Source organism: Dysidea avara, chromosome 10, assembly GCF_963678975.1.
Source record: "Dysidea avara chromosome 10, odDysAvar1.4, whole genome shotgun sequence".
Taxonomy (NCBI): domain Eukaryota; kingdom Metazoa; phylum Porifera; class Demospongiae; order Dictyoceratida; family Dysideidae; genus Dysidea; species Dysidea avara.
In genome coordinates this window covers 6,327,273-6,349,917 of record NC_089281.1, presented here as the reverse complement: position 1 = coordinate 6,349,917, position 22,645 = coordinate 6,327,273, and the positions used below count along the sequence as shown (strand labels likewise).

The window sequence follows — 22,645 nt, the reverse complement described above, 5'->3', positions numbered from 1 at the left end:
CTGTTTTCAATTGATTAAAGGTTCTATCTTGATCTGGACCCCAAAACCAAGCTTGATTGGTGCTGAGCAGTGTACGTAATGGAGCAGAGAGTTCGGCTGTGTTTGGAGAAAACTTTCCAAGCTGGTTGATTACCCCCATGAACCTACGTAGTTCGGTAATATTAGTAGGGGGAGGCATCTCTTTAATGGCAGAAAGCTTCTCAGGATCAGCAAAGATACCAGATTGGTTGATAATGTGACCAAGGAAGGTAATTTCATGTTTCCCAAATTCACACTTGGCTCTGTTCAGAGTTATTCCAGCACCACGAATTCTAAGCAGCACAGCTCGTAGTCAAGTGTCATGTTCGGTTCTGTCACTGCCAAACACTAATATGTCGTCTAAATGACAAAAGGACACCTGGCAGACCTTCTAAAATGTGGCTCATTTGTTTCTGAAAAAACTCCGGGGCGCTAGATATCCCAAACGGGAGTTTATTGAAGCAATAACGCCCGAAAGGTGTAATAAAGGTGGTAAGGTGTCTGCAGTTCTTAGCTAAAGGCACTTGCCAAAAGCCACTGTTGGCGTCTAATTTAGAAAACACTTTCCCTCCTTAAAGTTGAGCCAAGGTGTCTTCCACATGTGGAATGGGATGTACCTCTCTAAGCACGTTCTGGTTTAATGGTTTTAGATCAACACAGATACGAACCCCTCCAGATTTTTTCTGGACTACTACCATGCCTGCACACCAATTTGTTGGTTGGTCAACTTTACTTATAACTCCTGTGACCTCCATCTGTTTAAGCTCTCGTTCTACCTTATGTCTAAGGGGAATCGGTATCCGGCGGGCTGAGAACAGTGCATATGGCATAGCATCTGGTTTGATTTTTATTTCATATTCAGCTTTCATTGTTCCAAGCCCTTGAAACAGTTCTGGGAACTGGGAAGGAATGCAGCTGGTAGTGTCACCAACAGCATCAACCTTTGTAAGGATATTTAAAGCCAAAATAGCTGGGAGACCTAACAAATTCTGGTTCAGTGTTTTTACAACATACATGTGATGTTTTATTGTGTTGTTTTTGTACCTTAGCTGTACCATAATTCTGCCCAACACATCCAGAGGCTGTCGACTTGGTCCACAAAGTACCGTTGTTGGCTTGTGAAGTCTGGGCTGACCAATGGCATCATAGACTTCCTTTGAAATTGCAGTGACCTCTGCTCCTGTATCAACCTTGAACACCACTTCATTATTGTTCACCATTGCTCGGATGTACCAGGCTGTAACTGATTGTTCAGACTCGTCATTTATGGCATCAAGGTAGCAAAGGGATGTCTCTGTTTGGCCATCGTCATCAGGATCAGGAATGTCTTCGGATACCATAGCCACTGTTTTAGAAAAGCACATTTTGCCAAAATGTCCACGTTGGTTGCATTTAAAGCATGTTACATCTTTAGCAGGGCAGTGGTCCCTAGGGTGACTTTTACCACATCTGGAGCACAGCGACGCTTTCGTCTTGGTGCGGGCCGGGTTACCCATAGGTTTCTGTTTAACATACTCTAGAGTGCATTCTTCCTTCTTTAGAAAGGACTGTTGCTCTTTAACTGCCTCTCTTTGGCGAACGAGTTTCTTGGCCTTCTCTAGGGTTAATGATTCATCCATCTGGAGTCGTTCAGACAAACTACTATCACGGATGCCGACTACTAACCGGTCTCTGATCATCTCTTAGGGTGCCGTACTCGCAGTGTTCTATCAAATTATAGAGACTAGTGATGTATTGTTCAATGGATTCCCCCTCAGCTTGCACTCTGGCGTTGAAACGAGCACGCTCAAATATCACGTTTTTCTGCACCTTAAAATGGCCGTCAAATTTCTCCAGCACCTCGGCGTATTTCTTGCGATTGTCACCAGAAATATTTGTGGAAGTAAGGACATCATCTGCATCATCTCCCAAACAATACAGAAGCGTACTAACTTGTCTTTCTTCGTCTTCTTTACACAATCCAGACGCTACTCGAAACTGTTCAAAGTGTCGACGCCACTTGGGGCATTCATCCGGAGAACTGAAGTTAAATGGTGGCGGAGGCTGGAGAGATACGTTGTACGTAGAGCTCGAGGCAGTCATTTCACTGATTTCAGAAAGGCACTTCTGACACCATGTAACATGTGCTCAATATTACTAATTGACTCTATCGCGCATGCGTGCAGTGTGCGATATAATTAGAATACAAGTACAGAATGTGTCAGCATGATATAACTACTAGTGGTGCATGCACAGGTGTGAGTCAACCAGTTCAGTCCATACATCACTATTGGTAAAGTTGTTTGCAAATATCTACAGTTTAATTATAAACAAAACATAATTAATACCAAAGTCCTAAAGTACATAATATATGGTCAGAGCTTTTGAGAAGACAAGTTTACTTATTTTACCAAGAGATAGTGAGACTATGGACATACAAAATAGGCAGTTCAGTTGCATTATAGTACATCACATTCGCAATTTTTAAAAGCATTAAAATCATATCATGTTTTGTGCCTTGACATGTACATGAGGGTGTATGTGTGTATGCAATGCCATGACAGTATCAAGTGTAAACCGAGGAAGCAAATGTTAACACCACTGTCCATGTCTTGCATGGTGGGTGAAAGTACAGGTGAGACATTGGTCTCCTTGAGAGTCATGGTACAGCCTCCCGCAGGTTACTAGTCCTGCCCCAGGAGGTTTGCACTAATTCAGCATCTGAGTAGTGCACAGATGAGTAGGCATGTCCATGTTAGAATGGTACTGTAGCCAAAGGCTTTACTTTCTGTGTAGTGTTTTGTGTGAGTGAGTGAGTGTGTGTGTGTGTGTGTGTGTGTGTGTGTGTGTGTGTGTGTGTGTGTGTGTGTCTGTGTGTGTGTGTGTGTGTCTGTGTCTGTGTGTGTGTGTGTGTGTGTGTGTGTGTCTGTGTGTCTGTGTGTGTAGCACATTTCTGCAAATGTATTAGCAGTGGCGGCAGCTAAAAATATTCAGAGGGGATTTCAGGTTCCGGAAGTTTGTAGTGGCTGTAGTCCAGGTGGGGCTGTTAGGTTGAACGTAATAGCCTTAGCACTCCAAACTATGTCCTCAGTAAAAGCAAAGCCAAGCTAGCATTTCTCAGTTGGTCAAAGGACAAACACAGTTTGTAAAGTGTATACCACAATCAATACTTTTAGAATAACAATAAGAACGTAAATTGACTAAATTTTGGTGAAGCACAATTTTTAGTAAACGTCAAGGCTTATCATAGAGGATTTGTAACAGGAAGTTGTTCCCAGTGGTGGAGAATGGTCTAATAACTACTGCAATTCCCACTGTGGTCTGACCTGAAGTAATTTGGTAGGTTGGGTGTGACACTGATAGGTGCACTCAATACTTTAACAGAGAAAAAATTCTGGTAAAAACACACTGGAAACATGTGTTAGACCTGATGAAATTTCTTTTCATTACAAGGCATTCAGCCCTATGCATACACAAGCTTATTGGTGTACATATGTAGACTAGTTTATACCTTCCACATTGAAGCTAGTATTGAAGTTATCCACTAGTTCAGTGGCTATGCATGTACGTACTGGCACCCAATCTGGCAACTTGAAACAACCACCAGGTGTAAATACGGTATATCCTCTGATCCTGACCATGGTACTATAAGGTCACTTGTAATATTTTGTTCCGCGGAAAAACACGGTTGACCATGAGGCACACAACTCACATGAGTGGGTGTGCGCCATGTTAAAGTCTGCACATAATGAGATTCGTTTTCTTTATCTCACCTGTTATGACATCAGTGCCTAGTCTGGCACTGCCGACCCTATGTGCCCCAAAAACATGTTGTTTTATACAGTGCCGGCATTTTAAAGTGGCTGTTGCTTCTGTTTACCGATCTCCTTCGGTTGACATCAAGCAATGTATTGAAGACTTATTTTTTTTGCTCTCTCAGTTGTCGATTCATTCTCAGTATATTGTTTTAGCTGGTGATTTGAATATTGATTTATTGCGGCAATCAAAACATCATACTGATTATGTTGACTGTCTCACTGATTTTCAACTGAAACAATTAATCACAGAGCCATCCAGAGTGTGCCCCTTGTCTTCCACCCTTATTGATCACATTGCCTGCTCCTCAAAACTTTCTGTTTGTAGAGTGTTACAGGCAATTGGTGTCAGTGATCATCGGGTTCAGGTTGTTGATTTAGATGTACTTGTTTTACGTCAGGTTCATGAGACTGGTTAAGTAAGATCTTTTAGAAAATGTGACTGGGATAGTGTAAGAGCTTGCTTGTCCAGTGCCCCCTGGTCAGTTATGGAAGTGTTTGATGATATCAATGATATGTGGGAGTACTTCTATGCTATTCTTCATGGATGCTTGCTATTGCTTGGACTCCAATGTCCCTTTAAAGTTAGTCTCTAATAAATACTCAAAGCGACCAACACCTTGGCTGAGTTCAGATCTTCTTCATGCCATTAAGGAAAAATATAGTGCTAAACGCCTTGCAGATCGAACTGAGGATCCTGCTGATATTTCTAAATATAAATCACTTAAAAACCGTTTGAAGAGTTTGGTTCGTTCTGCCAAGTTGGACTATTTGTCTTCACTGTTAAAACATGCTCATCAGGCCCCTCAATTTTGTGCTACATTGTGGTCAGAGGTAAACAGTGTTATTGGTCATCAAAAAACTAGAGCATCTTCAATGGATTCCACTGTTTCATTAGAGAGTATTAGCAATTTTTTTCGGACAGTTGCTGTTACTGACAGTCATCAAACTGCAGATACATATGTTCCTCCAACTCCTGTTGACAGTAGTAGTGGTAGTGACTCATTTCATTTCGATTGTATTGAACCCTCCTTGGTAGTATCATTATTGAAGAAGTTGGATGTTAAGAAGTCTACTGGCCCTGATGGACTATCGGCTTTGTTTCTAAAACAGGTAGCAGAGGAAATAGCAGTTCCATTAACATATCTTTACAACAAATCTCTATCCACGGGGTCATTTCCAGAAGGTTGGAGGAAATCTAATGTCACTCCTGTCCATAAGGGTGGAAGCACTGACGTTCCTGGGAATTATCGCCCTATTTCTGTTGTTCCCATTGTAGCAAAAATTTTGGAAAAAGTTATTGCTTCTCAACTCAGTTTATACCTGGAGAGCCATCAGTTATTGAACGGTCTTCAGGGTGCTTATGGGCATGGCAGGTCTGCCGACCAAATTCTATTATATGCAGTGGATACAATTATACAAGCAATAGACTGTGGTAAACATGTTTGTGCTGCTTTCCTAGATTTAAGGAAAGTTTTCGATTCCTTGGACCATCTGAACTGTCTTTCTGGATTGGGAATCTCTGGCATTGAGCTTCGCTGGTTTGTTGATTATTTAAGTAATCACAAACAGCGTGTGAAAAAAGGGGACTCATTATTCAGATTGGGGTAGTACTTGGGGTTATCCCTCAGGGCAGTGCTCTTGTACCCCTACTGTTTTTAATATATGTGAATGATATGCCTTTGCAGGTGTCACATGGTTGTTTGCTCCAGTTTGCTGATGGCACCTGCCTGGTGACTCTGCTGATGCTGTTACTAAGATGCTTAAGGATGATCTATGCGACTTGTCACAATGGATTACCATCAGTAAAATGAAGTTTAACCTTTAAAAAATCTAGTGTGATGTGGTTCAGTATTAAGCAACCTTCTGTTCCCCAACCTCCAATTCTACATGATGACACTCCTCTAACTGTCGTTGATAAACAGAAATACTTGGGAGTAACTTTTGACAGCAGGCTAACTTGGTCCTCACATATTTCAAAGATTTGTGGGAGCATGTCATATTATCTGATGTTAATCAACTCTCATGTTAAGTATTTACCTTCCACCATAGTGAAGATGTTGATAGAATCCTTAGTCTTTTCACAATACACTTATGCCTTACCTGTGTGGGGACCTGCTATTAGCAAGGACTCTATGTCTTGGTTGCAACGTATGCAAAATAGAGCTGTGCGTATGACTTGTGGTTTGCGGAAGTATGACCATGTGCCACAGATAGAGCAAACCTCGGATGGCTTCCCATGTCTGAGTTTGTAAAGTACCGAACTATTCTCACTATGTTTGGTCAACACTATCTTGGGGAAGGTATCTTACTTCAGCCACCAATAGACTTTGGTCGTAAACATTCCTACAAAACTAGATGTTCACTTTGGTTTGCAGACATTTTTTGATTCAAAAAGAACTTTAGTCAGCGCTTCTTTCGGCATCAGGCTACAGTGTGGTGGAATTCACTGCCACCTAATTTATTTGATGACTTTGCTAATTTTCATGATGGTCTGCTCAAGTACCTACATGACTTGTCTTGAATTGTTTGTTCTTTTGTAATTTAATACGGTGTACTCCAGTACGGAAGAATGGCCTTGCTGAGTACTGTGAGTTTAAATAATAAATCAATCAATCAATCAAAAAGTGCTTGTAAGCGCTTAATATACCGTACTGATAGCCCAAATATTTTGAGGGGGAAAATTTTCACTGATTTTTCGGATTTGGGTGTTATCAGCAAAAATGTTACCCTTGAAATATTTAGACATCCATAAATTATAGTCTTGCAAATCCGCAAAAATTTTATTTCTAGCAACATTGTTCAACCTCGAAATATTTGCTTCTCGAAATATTTAGGCTATACGGCAATGCTTAATTATAAACCCCAGGAGGATTTGCCTGCACAAGGCTCAAGCGCCTGAGTGGTGCACAGGCATATGGTTCACTGGGCAGCAATAGCGGTGCCTCGCACAGCTGCTGTAGGCTTTGTGTGTGTGTGTGTGTGTGTGTGTGCGTGTGTGTGTGTGTTTGTGTGCATGCGTGTGTGTATTGGACTGGCAAATGCATTGTATATTGTAAGCAGATCATCTGTAGCATAACAGACGCATGTGAGAGATACTGTACATGCACATGTGGATAATGTGCTAGAGCGGTTGTACATACTCTTTTGCTACATGATTGGGTGCATGTTTGTTGTTTGCTTCCTGCTGAGATTATGGTGAACCCTATAGTATGCAGTATGGCTTGTAATGTGAGAAAAGTAAAGTGATAAGGGGTGACCATGAGTACAATCAGACTTCAGTTTAAATATCATTAATTTTTGTTAGTAAAAGGAAGATGAACATATTGTACTACCAAGAGTAAATAATAAAAGAGAGAGTGTCTAACTCCAGTATGGGCCATCAAAAATGACAGCCACAAGTCCGCAGGCTTCCCTTGAATTTACAGGAAGTGTGTTGATATGCTTTGGCTTGCATACACTGGGGCTAATCAAAGTTACCACATCCTACGTATGTTAACTCACTCAATCAGTACTTATATGATATCATAATCCTGAATTTATCCAGAAAGACTTGTGGCTGTCATTTTTGATGGCCCATGCTGGAGTTAGACACTCTCTTTTATTAGCTATTTACTATCGGTACAACTAATCTACATATACATATTCAGCTATTAATTCAAAAACTAAATTCACACAAGCAGAAGTGAATTTAGAGGGTCCTCAAAAGTACCCCTCAAAAGTGTGCATTATATAACTAGTAGAAGTTACAGGTGTAAACTATAGACAATGAAACCATAAAAAGAATCAGAAGAGCCAAACTCTAACAATAAATGAGAGTAGTCAAAATTATGTTTATACAGGGAAGTTGGGTTTACAATAAAGCTATTGATATTAAAATACTCTAATAGAGAAATAATTATACTCTAATAAAACATCAAAAAATTGTATAAAAGCTCTATTCTTTAGAAAGACAAGTACACATGGGATCTGAAATTGAACCTCTTTTTTCTCACCATTGTGTCATGCAAACCGCCAGTTTCTGCATTCTTCAATGTTTCAGTTACATGTTTCAGACTCCCTGAATCTACAGGCTTTAGCCTTCTCACAGGTCCCTAGTGGGATAGCATTTAATAGATGTTTTTATTTGTTTTTGATTAAATGAGCATTCTTTTGAAAAACTATTCAAAAAAAATCTAATAGTATACTTGCCGCTATGAGGCAATAAGCTGCAATTTTGATGCTTCCTGCAATATTAATTCAAGGTGATATTTACGATTGAGGCCAGCAATGCTTCCAGAGATTCTACACTCAATCAGGCCCCACACATTATTTTCTACAGACCACATGAAAATATTGTGCTACAAAAATGTGACCACTGCATGCAACTATACATCCTGGGATAAGATACCGTCAAAAAATTAGCACTGACTTAATGAAATCTTATATAGATGTACCTGCAAAAGGTGCACAATAATTGTCAACTGGTGATGGTATATTATCTGTGGTAAATATACTGTATTGGCAATAATTATGATGAGACAGAGAATTCCCTGGGCTAACTGATGAACTTGATGGAATTACATTCAAAACAGTAAGCATCACATATACTCCTGTTATTGATCTTTTTTCTTGTGTATATGTCTCTTAAAGTTATATTCTCTATGATTTTCCAGAGGTGTGATGGACTGAGGTGGACAGGAAGTCTTAACTGGCTAATGAAAGTATATTAGCTCCTTGAATTTGCAAATTTATGTCTTACTATATTTGTACAATGAAAGAACACTATACACAGTGCAAAAATGTGCATGGCAAACACACAATATGAGTGACAATCTATAGCAACAATGTCCTATTTACAAAGGAGCAGTACAAATAGTAGCCAATCACTGCAATCCAGTAACAGTAAACTTGGTCTTCACCCAGTAGATATTGTGATAGTACCCTGTTGTATTTGAATCCATTGTAGCAGAACAATAGCGTACTTCATACACACCAGGAACATCGGGAACCTAATTATTTAGTATTCTTTATATAATTAGTTGTAGCATTTTATCTTAAATTATTTTGTTATTGAAAATCAAAAAAGCAAATCAGTACAAGTGACTTATTTAATGAAGACCAATAGTTTTATCACCATTCCTTGAGGACTGCAGTTCCATACGTCAACCTTCTAATGGTTGGGACTACATATACATACATGTATCATCGATGCACACTCACATGCAAATTTTGATGTGTGATTTTCATGGATGAATTTGATTTTATTCTTTTTAAATCACAGATTTTTTGAGGCTAAAAAATTCCGTGAACAGCTAATCAATTGCAAAATTCACAAATTGATGGCATCTGAAAATTTATTATGGTTTTTATACATTGTATACATTCATATAGTAAGCAGCCAAATGTACCACAACTTTAATTTGTAATTATTAAAATGCTCCAGGTTGCATGGTTGATGAGTAGTAGTAAAAAGGGATAGGAAAACTCCAAGCGTTCAAAACTATTTGAAATAGATGATGATTTTTCAGTACAGTTTGATTAAATTCAAATCCACAAGATTAGCTACAGCAGATTTTATATCTGTGGCTTTATTGAAGCCTCCACTTGCTTGTAAAGTTCACCATGGAACTTGGATAAGTAAGTTATGAAATCACAGCTTTAGAGAATCGATCAGCTAGTGAGAATCGATACAGCTATCATGTGTATGGTAATTAAATTTCCACACTGATACACCACCACATCTAAGTTTTGCTAATGTAATATGTTTAAATTCTGCCATGGTGACAATTTGCTGGTGTAAATTTAACACTGCTTAAAAGATTGCTCACAATCAATGTTTATTAAATTCTTAGCTGGAATAGGCAATTGCAAATTTTATATATAGGCAGTCCTGTATGATTTATCTGCGTACATGCATATTATGTGCTTCAACAGAGGAAGCATCCATAAAATCACCTACTTTCATTATTACTTCTCCAGTCATTTCAGCTTTCTTGTTATAAGAACGTCGACTAATTTCCTCCTTGCCATATTCTTTGTATACATCTGGTGAAAGAATGCAATGAAGAACTTTAGTAAGTTATACAGCGAAACCTCATTAATATGGCTACCCCTGGGACCAAAAAATATGGCCTTAATAATGAGATGGCCACATTAATGAGGTCATTAAGTATACACCTTAGCTATGTTTGTGACCTATTTGATATGGTCACTATATGATGAGATGGTCTTATTAATGAGGTCATGAAGTACATCTTAGTTAAGTTTGGGACCTACTTGACATGGTCGCTATAGTAAGGTGGCCCATTCATAAAGTACACTTTAGCTATGTTTGGGACCTACTTGACATGGTCACTATAATGAGGTGGCCTATTATTAATGTGGTCATAAAGTACACCTTAGCTATGTTTGGAACTTAGTAGGTAGCCACTATGATCTTATAGAGGTGGTCTTATTAAAGAGAATAGCACTTAAGCAGATTTTATAAGTAAAATCATTGGGCAACTATGCACAGTAATGGATACTGTGTATGACATTAAAAAGTAAGTACTTAGCTACAACACAGCATAGTTCATATACAAATACTGTGCGTATTTATTCCATCTATGTTTTAGTGTTGGAACTCATTATTTTTTACCTACACTCAGACAAAATCAGACTGCAGGCCCAAATACTAATAGCATTGGAGTTATTTATAGATTCGTGGTCCATTTTCAGGACTTCTTTGAATTAGTTGTTTCAATACTGACTAAAGATGAAGTTTGTATAGGTAGTATTGGAACACTATTTTTGCTGTGTAAATTGGCATGTTTCACCACCTTTTCAGTGTCAATAGAGGGGATTTTCAACATTGCAAGTAAGGATCATTTTCCCCCACAGTCAGCATCCTCTCTTGTTTCACTACTTTTTATCACTGGAACCCTACTTCATTTTATTTTATTACACTAATTCATAAACTTTTTTTTGCTAGAGCACAGCTATAAAATACATGTGTGGGCTGTGACTGCTGTATTAGGGTGTCTTGATCTCACTACTTGGATGCGCAAGCTAGGAAGCATGGTACAATACCCCCTTAAATGGTCAGATCATACTACAACACCTCCAAGAATCGGTGCTGAGGCCATGCCCCTCAAAAGTCTAGCTCCATACATAGAAAACAAGGTGGGTCTGGTTCATTCAATTGTTTTATAAACCCAGCTTAGCTGCTACCCGACACTACCAGGGATACTACAGTCTGTTAAGTGCTTCAAATAGTTTCACAGGTAAAAAATGGCAAAGCACAGAAGGCAGACATTTGTCAGAACTACAAAAAGCACATACCACCCATGAGTTTGTTGTTGTGGCATAAAATGGTGGCCATACACTGCTTCATCTGGCCTCTAGCATTGTGATGCAGGCAGGCTGGCAAACTGGCAGATCAAAATTTAAGTTTTGGTGATTTTTAAAAATTCAATATCCGGCTGCCTGTAAGTGTTTTCTACGCTGTATTTGATGTTGAATGGTGTAAGACCATTCTGTAAAGGTGACTTTTGCTGTGTATGATGGCTTTTAGATGTTGCACTTTTAGTGGCACCCATAACTTTTGGGGGGAATGTTACTAAACAATACTGCAATGTTTGATAGTCACCGGCCTTCACAGTCATACAGTAATTTCCATCTATTTTAAACACACCCCATCACCCCCCACCCCTGCATGAGCACTCTTAATGCTACTATACTCCTCAAATATTCTTTCTATAATAGAAGGAAGCTGAGCAGTGTGAGGAATGCTCTAAAAGATGATAAATTGATACATTCTTCATTGTTAAATGCACTCACTATACCTTTGGAGAATTGTAATGGCTTAAAAAGTATTAATGTGCAATGCAGAGAAGCCTACCTAAATCCAGTAAAATATGAATTCCCTTTTACTAATTCAGAGAATAGTAGCTTACCAATATGATCTCTTTCAAATGCTATGGACACCTGCCATTTGATAACTATCTCATGGCCTGCCTGTACTGACTATATACAGAAAAAAATGTGAACAATGTATTCAGCAAATGTGTTATACTCACCTCTGGTGACACAGTCATTGACATAGTAGTTGGGTCAGGAGATTGTGGCAATAAACAGTGAGTGATAGCAAGTGATGTTGGAGTTTTGATCATCATCTATATAGATTAGATTACAGTATAATGTAATAGTTATATAAATCCACACAAAAACAGCCAAGCTGTGAAAAAATGGTGCGGCCTTAAAAAGCCTGGGTAAAAAAAGTTGTGAAATCAAAGGTGGCGGCCAAGAAATGGCTGCAATGATGTTAATGCTAATAAATTTTAACAATGCACACAGCCATTATTAAAATTTTTAGCATTAACATCATTGCAGCCATTTCTTGGCCGCCACCTTTGATTTCACAATTTTTTTTACCCAGGCTTTTTAAGGCCGCACCATTTTTTCACAGCTTGGCTGTTTTTGTGTGGATTTTACTCCTTTTTGTACTTTACAAGGCCCCAAAACCAGCCTATGGCTGACTTTGAGGTTTGTCTTTACTCACATTTCTTCTTTTCTATGTAGATACAATGATGATTATTGAAGACAGACTTATAAATGTATTTCATTGCATGATTTAATTCAATATTTGATAATATTATTGTAATACTCTAATAGAGTGCACATTTTTTGAGGACTTCTAATAGAACATACATAGAATGTTCTAGAACAGTCTAGAACTTCTATTGGTAGATTTATGAAATTACAAACGTTTGGCTATAAGCAGATTTCAACTAGAAATTTCATTTATAAAGCAGAAATTAAGTGAGGTGATCAGTCAAGGTAGCAGTGGTTCAGTGGTTAAGGATGCAGGTGTTAGGTATGGAGGTCCCTGGTTCGAACTCTGGTAAGTTTTTTTTCCGACATTTTTTGCACACCTTTTTTACCCCGTGGTGACTGCTCTATTAGAGTATCTCGATCCGCGATTTTACACTTGCTTAGTTTTTGCTTTATAACTTTGTCGCTGTAACTCTATTGCTATTCAAACTATCAAAAGGCACTGCTACGATGACCAGCCTATCTACACACCAATTTTAAAAGTTATTTCTATGCTTGGTTCACCCTGTAGCCGTGACAGAAGTTTGATCTGTTTTTACGTGAATAAACGTCCATAACTCCTTGAATACTACTCAGACTTACAACAAACTTGGTACGTGAATCCACCGTTACACGCTCTTAATTTGTGCCAAAGATCGAGGCAATTGAGTTACACGTTTGCATTTTACAGCAATTTTTGCAAAGTGTGCGAAAAGAAATCGAAGCCCCCGTAGCCCCCCCCCCCCCCCCGTACGGCATAAGAAGAAAAAAACGAAGAAATTAAAACGAAATTTTGGACGCCCATATCTCGCAAGTGGCTGTTGCGAATTTAATCTAATTTGCTGTGTGGCGTACCCTATCCTGGGGGACAGCTATAATGCAAAAATAGTGTGCTTTGGAGAAGGGGCCATGGAGCTATGCATGCGTGAAAAAGCTGTTTTCTTTCTTCCTGTAAATATACTCACGGTGTGGTCGCCGGCTTTCTTGGCCGCACGACACACTACCGTGTGTCTTGATCATGGGCACGAGTTATTTGCCTGATATGTACACCCAAGCCCAAGGTCACAGGCTAGAGGTCATGGGTGTAACTGCTTGTGAATATGTTATAGCACTAGTAACTTTCTCAACTCATAGGATAGCACAGGTGACAAATTGCTTTCATTTGAGTGCAGTAGGATGCAAAATCGGATGCATGGCTTTCATCACGTGAACAATAATAAACACTCACAATCGATTCCAGCTTGAGTTTTTATAAGAAGAAACTGGCAGTACTGCTCCCACATCAAGGCCATGGTACATGGAAGATGCACCATAGCCAACCATGGCAATTTAACATAAATGTATGGCCAGCCAGCCACGGTTTATAAGACAATTAGAAGGAAAACTTAAGAATTTCAAGTTGGACTAGGAATCAAAGAAAAAAGTAATGAAACAAGGGAATAGCAAAAAGTGATGAAACAAGGAAGGTTGCCTGTACCTGCAGATACATATACTAGTGGACATTTAATCCCTAATTCAGTCATAGAGTTTAGGGATAAAATGTACACCCCATAATGATCTTGGTTGGCTAATAGTGATTGAGCAGGGAGATCACACCTCTTAACAATCTATTTACTTAAGCACGATAACCACACTCTTATAATTTTCTCTCTGGCTATGTGTATTGTGTACAAGTTGCTCACAACCCTTTAATGTAGGGAAACAAATAAATAAATGATGATAGCAAAAAGTTGATGATGGCCAGGCAAGGAACTGTAATGGTTTGGCAAATGCCTACATCTATAGCTATACAAGCATAACATTTTGCTTCTTGGCCACCATAACAATCTTCTTTTAATGCTTGCCTTAGATTTACCAAACTCAATACAGACATCATCAAATGCACTAACAACCCACCTATATCTAACTAGTGTATCTAACTACCCCATTACCAACCCCCATAACATTATCCCTATATGGGTTATCACACTAAAAGCATATAATTTCTGTACTTTTTGTTTGATTCAATCCTCCCATTGCTCCTAATAATGTTGACATTTAGTAGTATTACAAACTAGATATTTAACGTTTTACAGTATGTAATGTATGTATTGGCAACGTTAAGTGGTTTACCATGGGATTTGGTATGCATTTAAATTCCCACAATGACATGTTGAGTAAAGGCAAGTGTTGGCCAGCAGTTGGCTCCCTGCAGCTTAATGGGATAGAGGGATAGGTTGGAAGCTGTGACACAAGATTTTGATTCCATTTTAAAAATTCAAAAAAATTAAACCTTGGGTCATGTGTGTCTACTTAAGGGACTTTTCAAGGGATTTCCCAAAATGCATTACACGATATCAATCAATACCTAGCTAGTACTGAGGTAGAGGTAGCTACTTGGAGAGGGCAGGGCACACAATCAGCAAACACCAAAGATGATATATTGCTGTAACTGAATAGCTTGTGCGTAGACTAAGTTTTCAACCCCCATGCTCCAACTAACCATTTCACCAGTGCTACGGCTGCTATAGGAGACATGAAATGTCTAAGAAGTGCTCTTGTGAGACTCGAATACATTGTTCATTTACTCCATTAATTTTTTTAGCTACTGCAGGAATGGCTGATTAAGCAACTGTGTTTTATTAGCACTTCAGTTGCCCCTCTCCTTTCCAACAAGTAGGATACATGTAATGGGATGGGTGAGGTGCTGCTTATCTTTTACCTTCAGCATTCTTCCATCAGGTGTTATGGGGATCTAGATCTTTTAAGTTGGTCAATCTTTAACATCAATGCCAATTGACCTAATCCAACCTCGGACTGCCTTTGTTTTGTATGTACGATTCTTTGTATGTACTCTTTATATTAAAATAATGATCATTTGGCACAAAAAGGAATAGTGACCATGCTTGACATATCATGTAGGTTCCTAGAGATACTCTAACACAGCAGTCACCCTAATTCAACAGTCATGTACAACATTCTAATAGAACAGTCACATGTGTATATCATAGCTGCATGCTATAACAAAAAAACTAAACTTAGTATATTGAAAAAAATTAACATAAAGTAGGGATCAAGTGACAGAAAGTAGTGAAACAAGAGATGAATGATGTATAACAAAATTATTTTGCTCATTGCCAAGTTAGGGATTTTCCCACCGAGCTATGCTGTAATGCCATCATTCATCTCTTGTTCCACTAATTTTTATCATTTTAGTCCTACTTTATTTTAAATTAATAATTCTAACATATGCTACACAGCATATGTTTTGGACAAGAGTTGACATCACATGCATGATCATCTATTTATCAGCTACTGTAAAATGAGAGTAAGTCTAACAAAAAATTTTCTAACCTTGAAACCATAAGCAATTTCATTATCCAAGTCCACCAAGACATAGGCCTTTAATTCAGTTCCTTTTGATGTTTGATTGAAGTCTTCAATTTCATACTCCTCCTTTCCAGTTTCCTGATTCATGGTGTGTGTAAATAATGGTCTCCCAAATATATAACCACCATACACACACACACACACACACACACACACATACACACACACACACACACAAACACACACAGACACACACAGACACACACACTACACACGCACACACAGACACACACTACCATATTATACACATGGTATTTCTACATGTGTACAAATGTACACATCAATCAGACATGCAAGTACACACACACTTTTGCCTTGTGAACACATTCCTTTACAGTAGAATCAATACCATAGCCATGACTTGCATATGAACATTGGATGGCATATAGAAACCATAAATACCCATCTTGGCCATTCTACAAAATACATATCAATGCAATCATTAATTAAGCACTTTATTATCTCACATAACACAGTCCAGCTTCTGTTCTTGCAAGAGCATCTACATCATCTGCAAAGCAGTAAGCAAGCAACGTACCTTTCCTACACCATGATGGCTTCATATTTCCACCAGTATTAACAGTCATTGGAGGATTTCCCTACAATGCATTTTTGCATAACATCAATTCCAATAAATTTTGTGGCTAACAAATTCAAATCTAATGGATGCTTTCCTGCCCTTGTGATCAGTAAACACAGCTTTGAGGTGAAGTGGTTGTGGTAAAGATCTGTGAGCTCTCCTAGATGCTTCACCTGGTGATGGTCGAGTACCTGAATGTAAGATACGTTGGTTACAATTTACCTGATGCTTTGATACAATGTGCACTTTTCTTATGTATATGTTGTAACTCACCCATGTAACACACCCATGAGGTTTGCATCACATGACACCCAAGGGCCACAGGCCTGAGGGTGGAATGTTTACAAATCAGGAATAGGTGTGCTATAACTGATTTGTGGTATGTGTCATGCATGGATCAAAGGTGCCCATTTGTAGCATGGAAGAAGCAAGAAAGTCAGGCTGTTACAACTGATTTGTAACACTAGTGGCAGCCTTTGATCTGTCCATACACTGTACTAAAATTGCCAGTTAAACATGTAGCTACTGGGCCTTGTTAAAGTAAACTTTCCCATGAAAACATTATCTTTTTTAAACTTTGTGTGTACTAAGTCAAAATTTGCTTGCTTAGAAAAAGTAATAGCCACACATACAATCATCAAAGCAGTAGAAGTATATGTTTCACTGATGTAATTAATGATGCACTTCGCTACAGGAATAACAATAGGATCATGGTTGTAAATCAATAATATGCTATTTTACCAATCTTATTTACTGAATGTTCTATAAGGGTGACTGTTCTATGAGTGAATCATTTACTACCATAAAAGGTTAAGGCAGTGATGGGTAGACTATCTACAGGGCAATTTTCAACTTGTTCTCATAAGCAGTTTGTTAAGTAGGCATGACAAAAAAAAAGATTTCTAAAAGATCGCGTGTATATACTTGTTGTTCATGCATGGATTTTGCATCGTCTGATTTCTTGGGTTAGTTATGATGTGAACAGATCGATTCTTAATGAATAGTTATCAGCAGCAAGTTATCCTGTATGCACAATAACAATTCACTCTTACTTTACATATATAACCATTAGTAACTCTGTAACTGTTTATCATATTTGCATTCCAAGATTAGACTTTAAATCCCATTTACATTCACCAAATTTTAAAGAGATACGAGGGTGGATTACTGAGATAGGGGATCTCATAGTTCATTTATCTCCTTTCTTCTTTTTGCATAATGCATTTTAATAATGAAAACGCATTATCTGACTGCCTTGAATAGTTTTATATAGTCATTATTACCATTTTAGGCCAACACTTATTAATTCATTGTTTCCCATCACCTACCCACATACCACTTGCCTACCACATTGGTGATTATTATTGTTTTTAAGATTTAGAAATACAAATAATTTTTGTTGTTGAGATTGAGATATTCTAATAGAGCAGTCAGAAACTCTAGCATGTGACCAAGTCTGAGAAAACCGGTCTTATCACCCATGTCAGCAGATTTGATTTTTCACCCAGGACACAAAGCTAAATGATCTAATTCCACAATCAAATCTGCTAGACTTGAGTGGTCTGGTTTTGCTGGCTGCTTTTCCCAAGCCCAGTGGCGATCCGTACATGTGGTGTGGAGCTTTAGTGGAGCTCTGGTCAGCCTGGGGATGACTGTATGTGGCTGTATAGCTCTGTGGTGTTGAATAAGTGCCTCTACTGTGAATGTCCTTTCATTTTAGTCAACTTTGAGACCAGAATGGTCCAAAACTTTGCCTAATTGATCCCTACGCTTTCCTTCTCAATTTTTGAATGCCATCTTTCCCGCCTTCCAGGCCCCCGAGCCTCCCACCCATTTTGCAGCTCACCTGATACAGTCAACCTTGGTTTTAAAACTATCTAAAATGGTGGGAAACTTAGTTGTTGGCTACTTGCACAGTGGATGCTCTGGAAGGTAAGGAATTGATGTGAAAATCTGGCACACATAGCTTCAACCATTGGCGAGCTACAATACTTAAAACCAGCATTTCTCGATACTTTTAAATAGGCGATAAGACTGGTTTTCCCAGACTGGGTCACATATAACATGTTATCTTACTACAGTAATCAAAACTTACTGGGAGGCATTATACCAGTTTCAAACTCCTCTAAAAATCTTGGAAAGTGCTTTGCATGTTGTTCTCTGTGACATGTATGAAAAGCCACAGTCATTTGAAAAATCTAGCCTGTTGCTTGAAACAAGTTGACTGGTGGACAGTGTATTGTTATCTTGAAAGTTACCAAAATAATGAAATTTTAGTTATTAATAATATTAATTGTCCACCCTCACTACCTGATTGCTCTCAAGGTAACGGGAAACAAGGAATCTTTTTATGTTGGCCTTATTAACCAGCCTTAGTGGTACTCCCTTGTCTAAGGTGATGTAATTATTACACGTGAAGATAAAGAACATTGTAAAAAGGAATGTGAATATCACTTTATTTGCTATTTCTATTAATAACACACTGCATGGTGTGGGGGCACTGGGCAACATGACACACACTATCGCGTGTCTTAAAAATTGTACCACATTAATATAACCCACCTACGTATAACGTAAGTGATCATAAGTATCATCACAATGTGATGAACATACAGCTGTTTTACAAGGTATGGCAGTTTTATGCATATATCATACAGTATGGTAGTACTGTATAGTAGGGATCATTAAGGTTTGGGCTATTATGGTCAAAAATATTATCCTAAAACTAGCCTCATTTTTCCTTCATGAAAGCTTGGTTAGGTAAAATAAAGCCCAAAAAAATGCCTGCAGCGTGATCCCAAATCTTTCCTACAAGGAATTTGAAAAAAATATTTGACTAAATTTTTCACTGGCTGACTGACTATAACTGATGCCTACAGCCAAGGATAATTCAACTACGTATACTACAAACTTGATTTCTTCACTGTTTGATGTCGCTACGTGCCTCTTCATCAAATGCAGAAGCAGCTACAATGCATGCATCATGGGCTTACCTTTGTCCTCCTTTTTGTTCAATTTCTTTCTCTGCTACCATGCATAGGTGTTGATTCGCAGTAATGCAAGATGGATTCAGTACTGGTTTAATATCACAAGGATCATCTGTAATTTACGTAGTGACTGAATTGATTGCAGAGGCACTTCTTGTGTTGTTCTTCATTTGTGACACTGTACAATGAGTAGAACATAGCTGGAAACAAAGCAGAATGCTGAATGGCCATTTCAAATTTCAATATTTGATAATCGGGGCATGCATTTAGTCACAATTTTCATGGTGACTACAGAGGTGCTTCTCATACTGTTCTTTGCTTGTAGAATGGGTGAACCATAATTGGAAACAAAGTGGAATGGTCACGTTGTTTTTTTAGTAATCGTTGATTCTCTCACTTAATTGAGTTGGCTTGCACCATCCTTTTCTTTGATGCGATATGCAATGGATACAGTGATGAAGTATGTTATAAAAAAGTAAAATTAGAAAGCTTACAGGGATCTTAGAAATAAAAAGCAATAAAAAGAGAGGTCATCTACACCTGCAGCTATACTAGTGGACATTTAATTCCTACCTCAGTGATGTACAGCCTGTAAATAGTACATTGTTGTAAATAGTATATTCATTACTGAAGTAGGGATTAAATGTCCACTAGCTTAGCTGCAGACGTCCCTTGTTTCACTGCTTTTGTTTCTATGATCCCTGTAAACTTTCTAATTTTTCATTACTACTTTTTTGTTACATACATAATTTATTACTGGTGAACTGTCGCATACTGCACCAAAGGAAAGGATGGCACAAGTCAAATCAATTGAGGAAGTGAATTAACTATCAAGTCCTGAAAAAGTAACATGACTATTCTGCTTTATTTTCAGCTTTGGTTCACATGTTATACAAACAATCTGTTATAATCCAGTCACAATAAAAATTGTGACTAAATGCATACCCCAACTATCAAATACTGAAAAGTGAAGTGGCCATTCAGCATTCCACTTGTTTTCAGCTATGTTCCACTCATTATACAGTGTCACAAATGAAGACTGAAGTGGGGATTTAATGTCCACTAGGCCTTCCTTGTTTCATTGCTTTTTTTTACTGCTATGATCCCTGCTCAAATGTAAAATTTCATATAATTTTTGTTGATTGTAAAACAATGATCACTAGCTATTTTTATTAGTAAATAGTTTTTCTTGAGTAAAATCTCACAATATTTGCACTGTAGTGAAATTTCCTGTCCAACAGTAGTGCATGCATTTGACAATACACATGGTTATGTTCAAGTCTAGAGACAGCAGCTGTGTATACAGCTATAACTCCTATTGTAGCTAATGCTGAGAAATATACGTTTCAACACTATTTTGATACCTGAAATTTTGATGCTTAGTTGCACGACCTTTGTCATGGTCCTTGCTGACTCAAGGCTGAAATTTGGAGTGTCATCAAAGTGATACTGATCTCCAGCCTTAACTCCAATCTTCACACCATCACATTTCACCCAGTCACCTGATCCATCTTCTATTATGTGCCTTTAAAACTATATCCACTTATAACACTTAAACCTACTTGTTTTACAATAGTATCCTTCTATATCAACAATAGCCACATTACTGTCGCCACAATTAGTAATCATCAACAAAGCAGTAAACGAGTTGCTCCATTTCCCTGTAAGAATGCAGCATATAACAAACTGAAAGCTTATTTAAAATAATAAAATACTAATACGTACCATTTTGTCTTGGCTGGGTAGAATTAGCTTCAGTGTCACCATATTGTTTTATCAGCAGTGAGCAGCTAAGATAGTAAATGAAGTTATTATATATATGGCTGGATTTTGGAAGAATGATCCAAATCGCACATTAGAAGTTTCGAGATAAATGATTTTAAAGAATTAAAAGTCAGCATATAACTTGCCAAGGATAGCAAGCGCTCGTATGAAATTCACAAAAGAGAAACATCAATCTATAGCTACTACCTTCAAACAACTTCCAGTTCTTGTAGCTACTTGTGGGGGGGTGGGAGGGGGGGGGGTGGTAAGAAATAGAGATAGACTTCAAAATGGAGGCAGACCACGACTGAAGTCCAGACATGAGATTACAGGGCTATGCTGGCTTCTTAGTGGCTGACATATGCAGCAAAATCAACAGAAATAACATTTGGCCAACATCTTCAGGCCATCCACCAATAAACCACTGATTCTTGCCAAGTCAGGCCCTTCACAAGGCCAGAAACTGCCATTTGAGCTCTCCATACCACCTAGAAAAGACGTCTGTAGTTTGAGTAGTACTGAGGGTCAGAACTAGAAGTAGCTATCCACTGGTGGTGTTAGTTTGATTTTGTCTGAAGTGCAATTTGGATCAGTTTTGTAAAATGTGGTCACATGCATCCATGCAAAAACAGCTAAGCTGTATAAAAAGGGTGCGGCCTTCAAAAAGTCAAGTTGTGAAATCAAAGGTGGCGGCCATGAAATGGCTGCAATGATGCTAATGATAATAATGTACAAAGCCATTATTAAAATTTATTATCATCAACATCATTGCAGCCATTTCACGGCCACCACCTTTGGTTCACAACTTTTTCACTCAAAACTTTTGAAGGCCACACTCTTTCTCGATGGAATACTAGAGAAGTTACAATGGTATTGTATTGCAATTTGTAATACTCTAATAGCGTGCACATTTTTTAGAGGGTTTCTAGTAGAACTCATGTATAGAATGGTCTAGAACAATCTAGATTTTGCATTCGTAGATCTATGAAATTATGAACTTTTACCTAGAATTTGCATTTAGCTATAAAGTAGAAATTAAGTGAGATGAACAACTGTGGTACAAGCGACTCAGTGGTTAAGGATTTGGGTGTTCAGTATGAAGGTCCCTGGTTCAAACACTGGCAAGTTTTTTCCTGACATTTTTCATGTCTTTTTTACCCCGTGGTGACTGTTCTATTATACACAGTAAAAACAAACTAATGAAGGTCACAACTGAATGTAGTAAATGTCACTACTAATGTCTGCCACAATACCCACTATTTTTGTGTAGTGATGCTCGTAGTGATAAGAGTAGTGCGGGTCACTATAAAAGTAGTAAACTTTACTACACTAAGAATAGTGAGTATTGTGGCAGAAATTAGTAGTAAAATTCACTACTAGCTAATTTTTTTACAGTGTAGAGTATTTTGACCACGTGATTTACAGTTGTTTGGTTTTTGCCTTGTAACTCTATAGTTGTCAATGCAATTTCTTTCAAACCACAAAGGGTTTGAGCTATGATGGTTAACCTATACGCATACCGATTTTAAAGTTATTCCCATATAAGCAGATTACCCTGAAGGCATGACAAATCAGCCTTT

The 22,645-nt window shown here is 38.1% G+C and overlaps 1 protein-coding gene across 3 annotated transcripts in view; it reads right to left on the bottom strand.

The window, feature by feature from the left end:
* Positions 1–8,528: 8,528 nt before the first annotated feature.
* The window catches only part of LOC136237294 (uncharacterized), a 30,947-nt gene continuing 16,830 nt past the window's right edge, over positions 8,529–22,645 (bottom strand). For all 3 annotated transcript variants that reach the window (XM_066027643.1, XM_066027645.1, XM_066027644.1), the window contains exons 12-22: positions 21,027–21,091; positions 20,864–20,962; positions 20,666–20,815; positions 16,384–16,505; positions 16,202–16,333; positions 16,043–16,150; positions 15,699–15,812; positions 11,852–11,947; positions 11,729–11,798; positions 9,754–9,839; positions 8,529–8,803 (exon numbers count right to left, since the gene is read on the bottom strand). In XM_066027643.1, the coding sequence (XP_065883715.1) occupies positions 8,678–8,803; positions 9,754–9,839; positions 11,729–11,798; positions 11,852–11,947; positions 15,699–15,812; positions 16,043–16,150; positions 16,202–16,333; positions 16,384–16,505; positions 20,666–20,815; positions 20,864–20,962; positions 21,027–21,091 (1,168 nt within the window). In that variant the 3' untranslated portion in view covers positions 8,529–8,677. The remainder of the gene's footprint in view (positions 8,804–9,753; positions 9,840–11,728; positions 11,799–11,851; positions 11,948–15,698; positions 15,813–16,042; positions 16,151–16,201; positions 16,334–16,383; positions 16,506–20,665; positions 20,816–20,863; positions 20,963–21,026; positions 21,092–22,645) is intronic.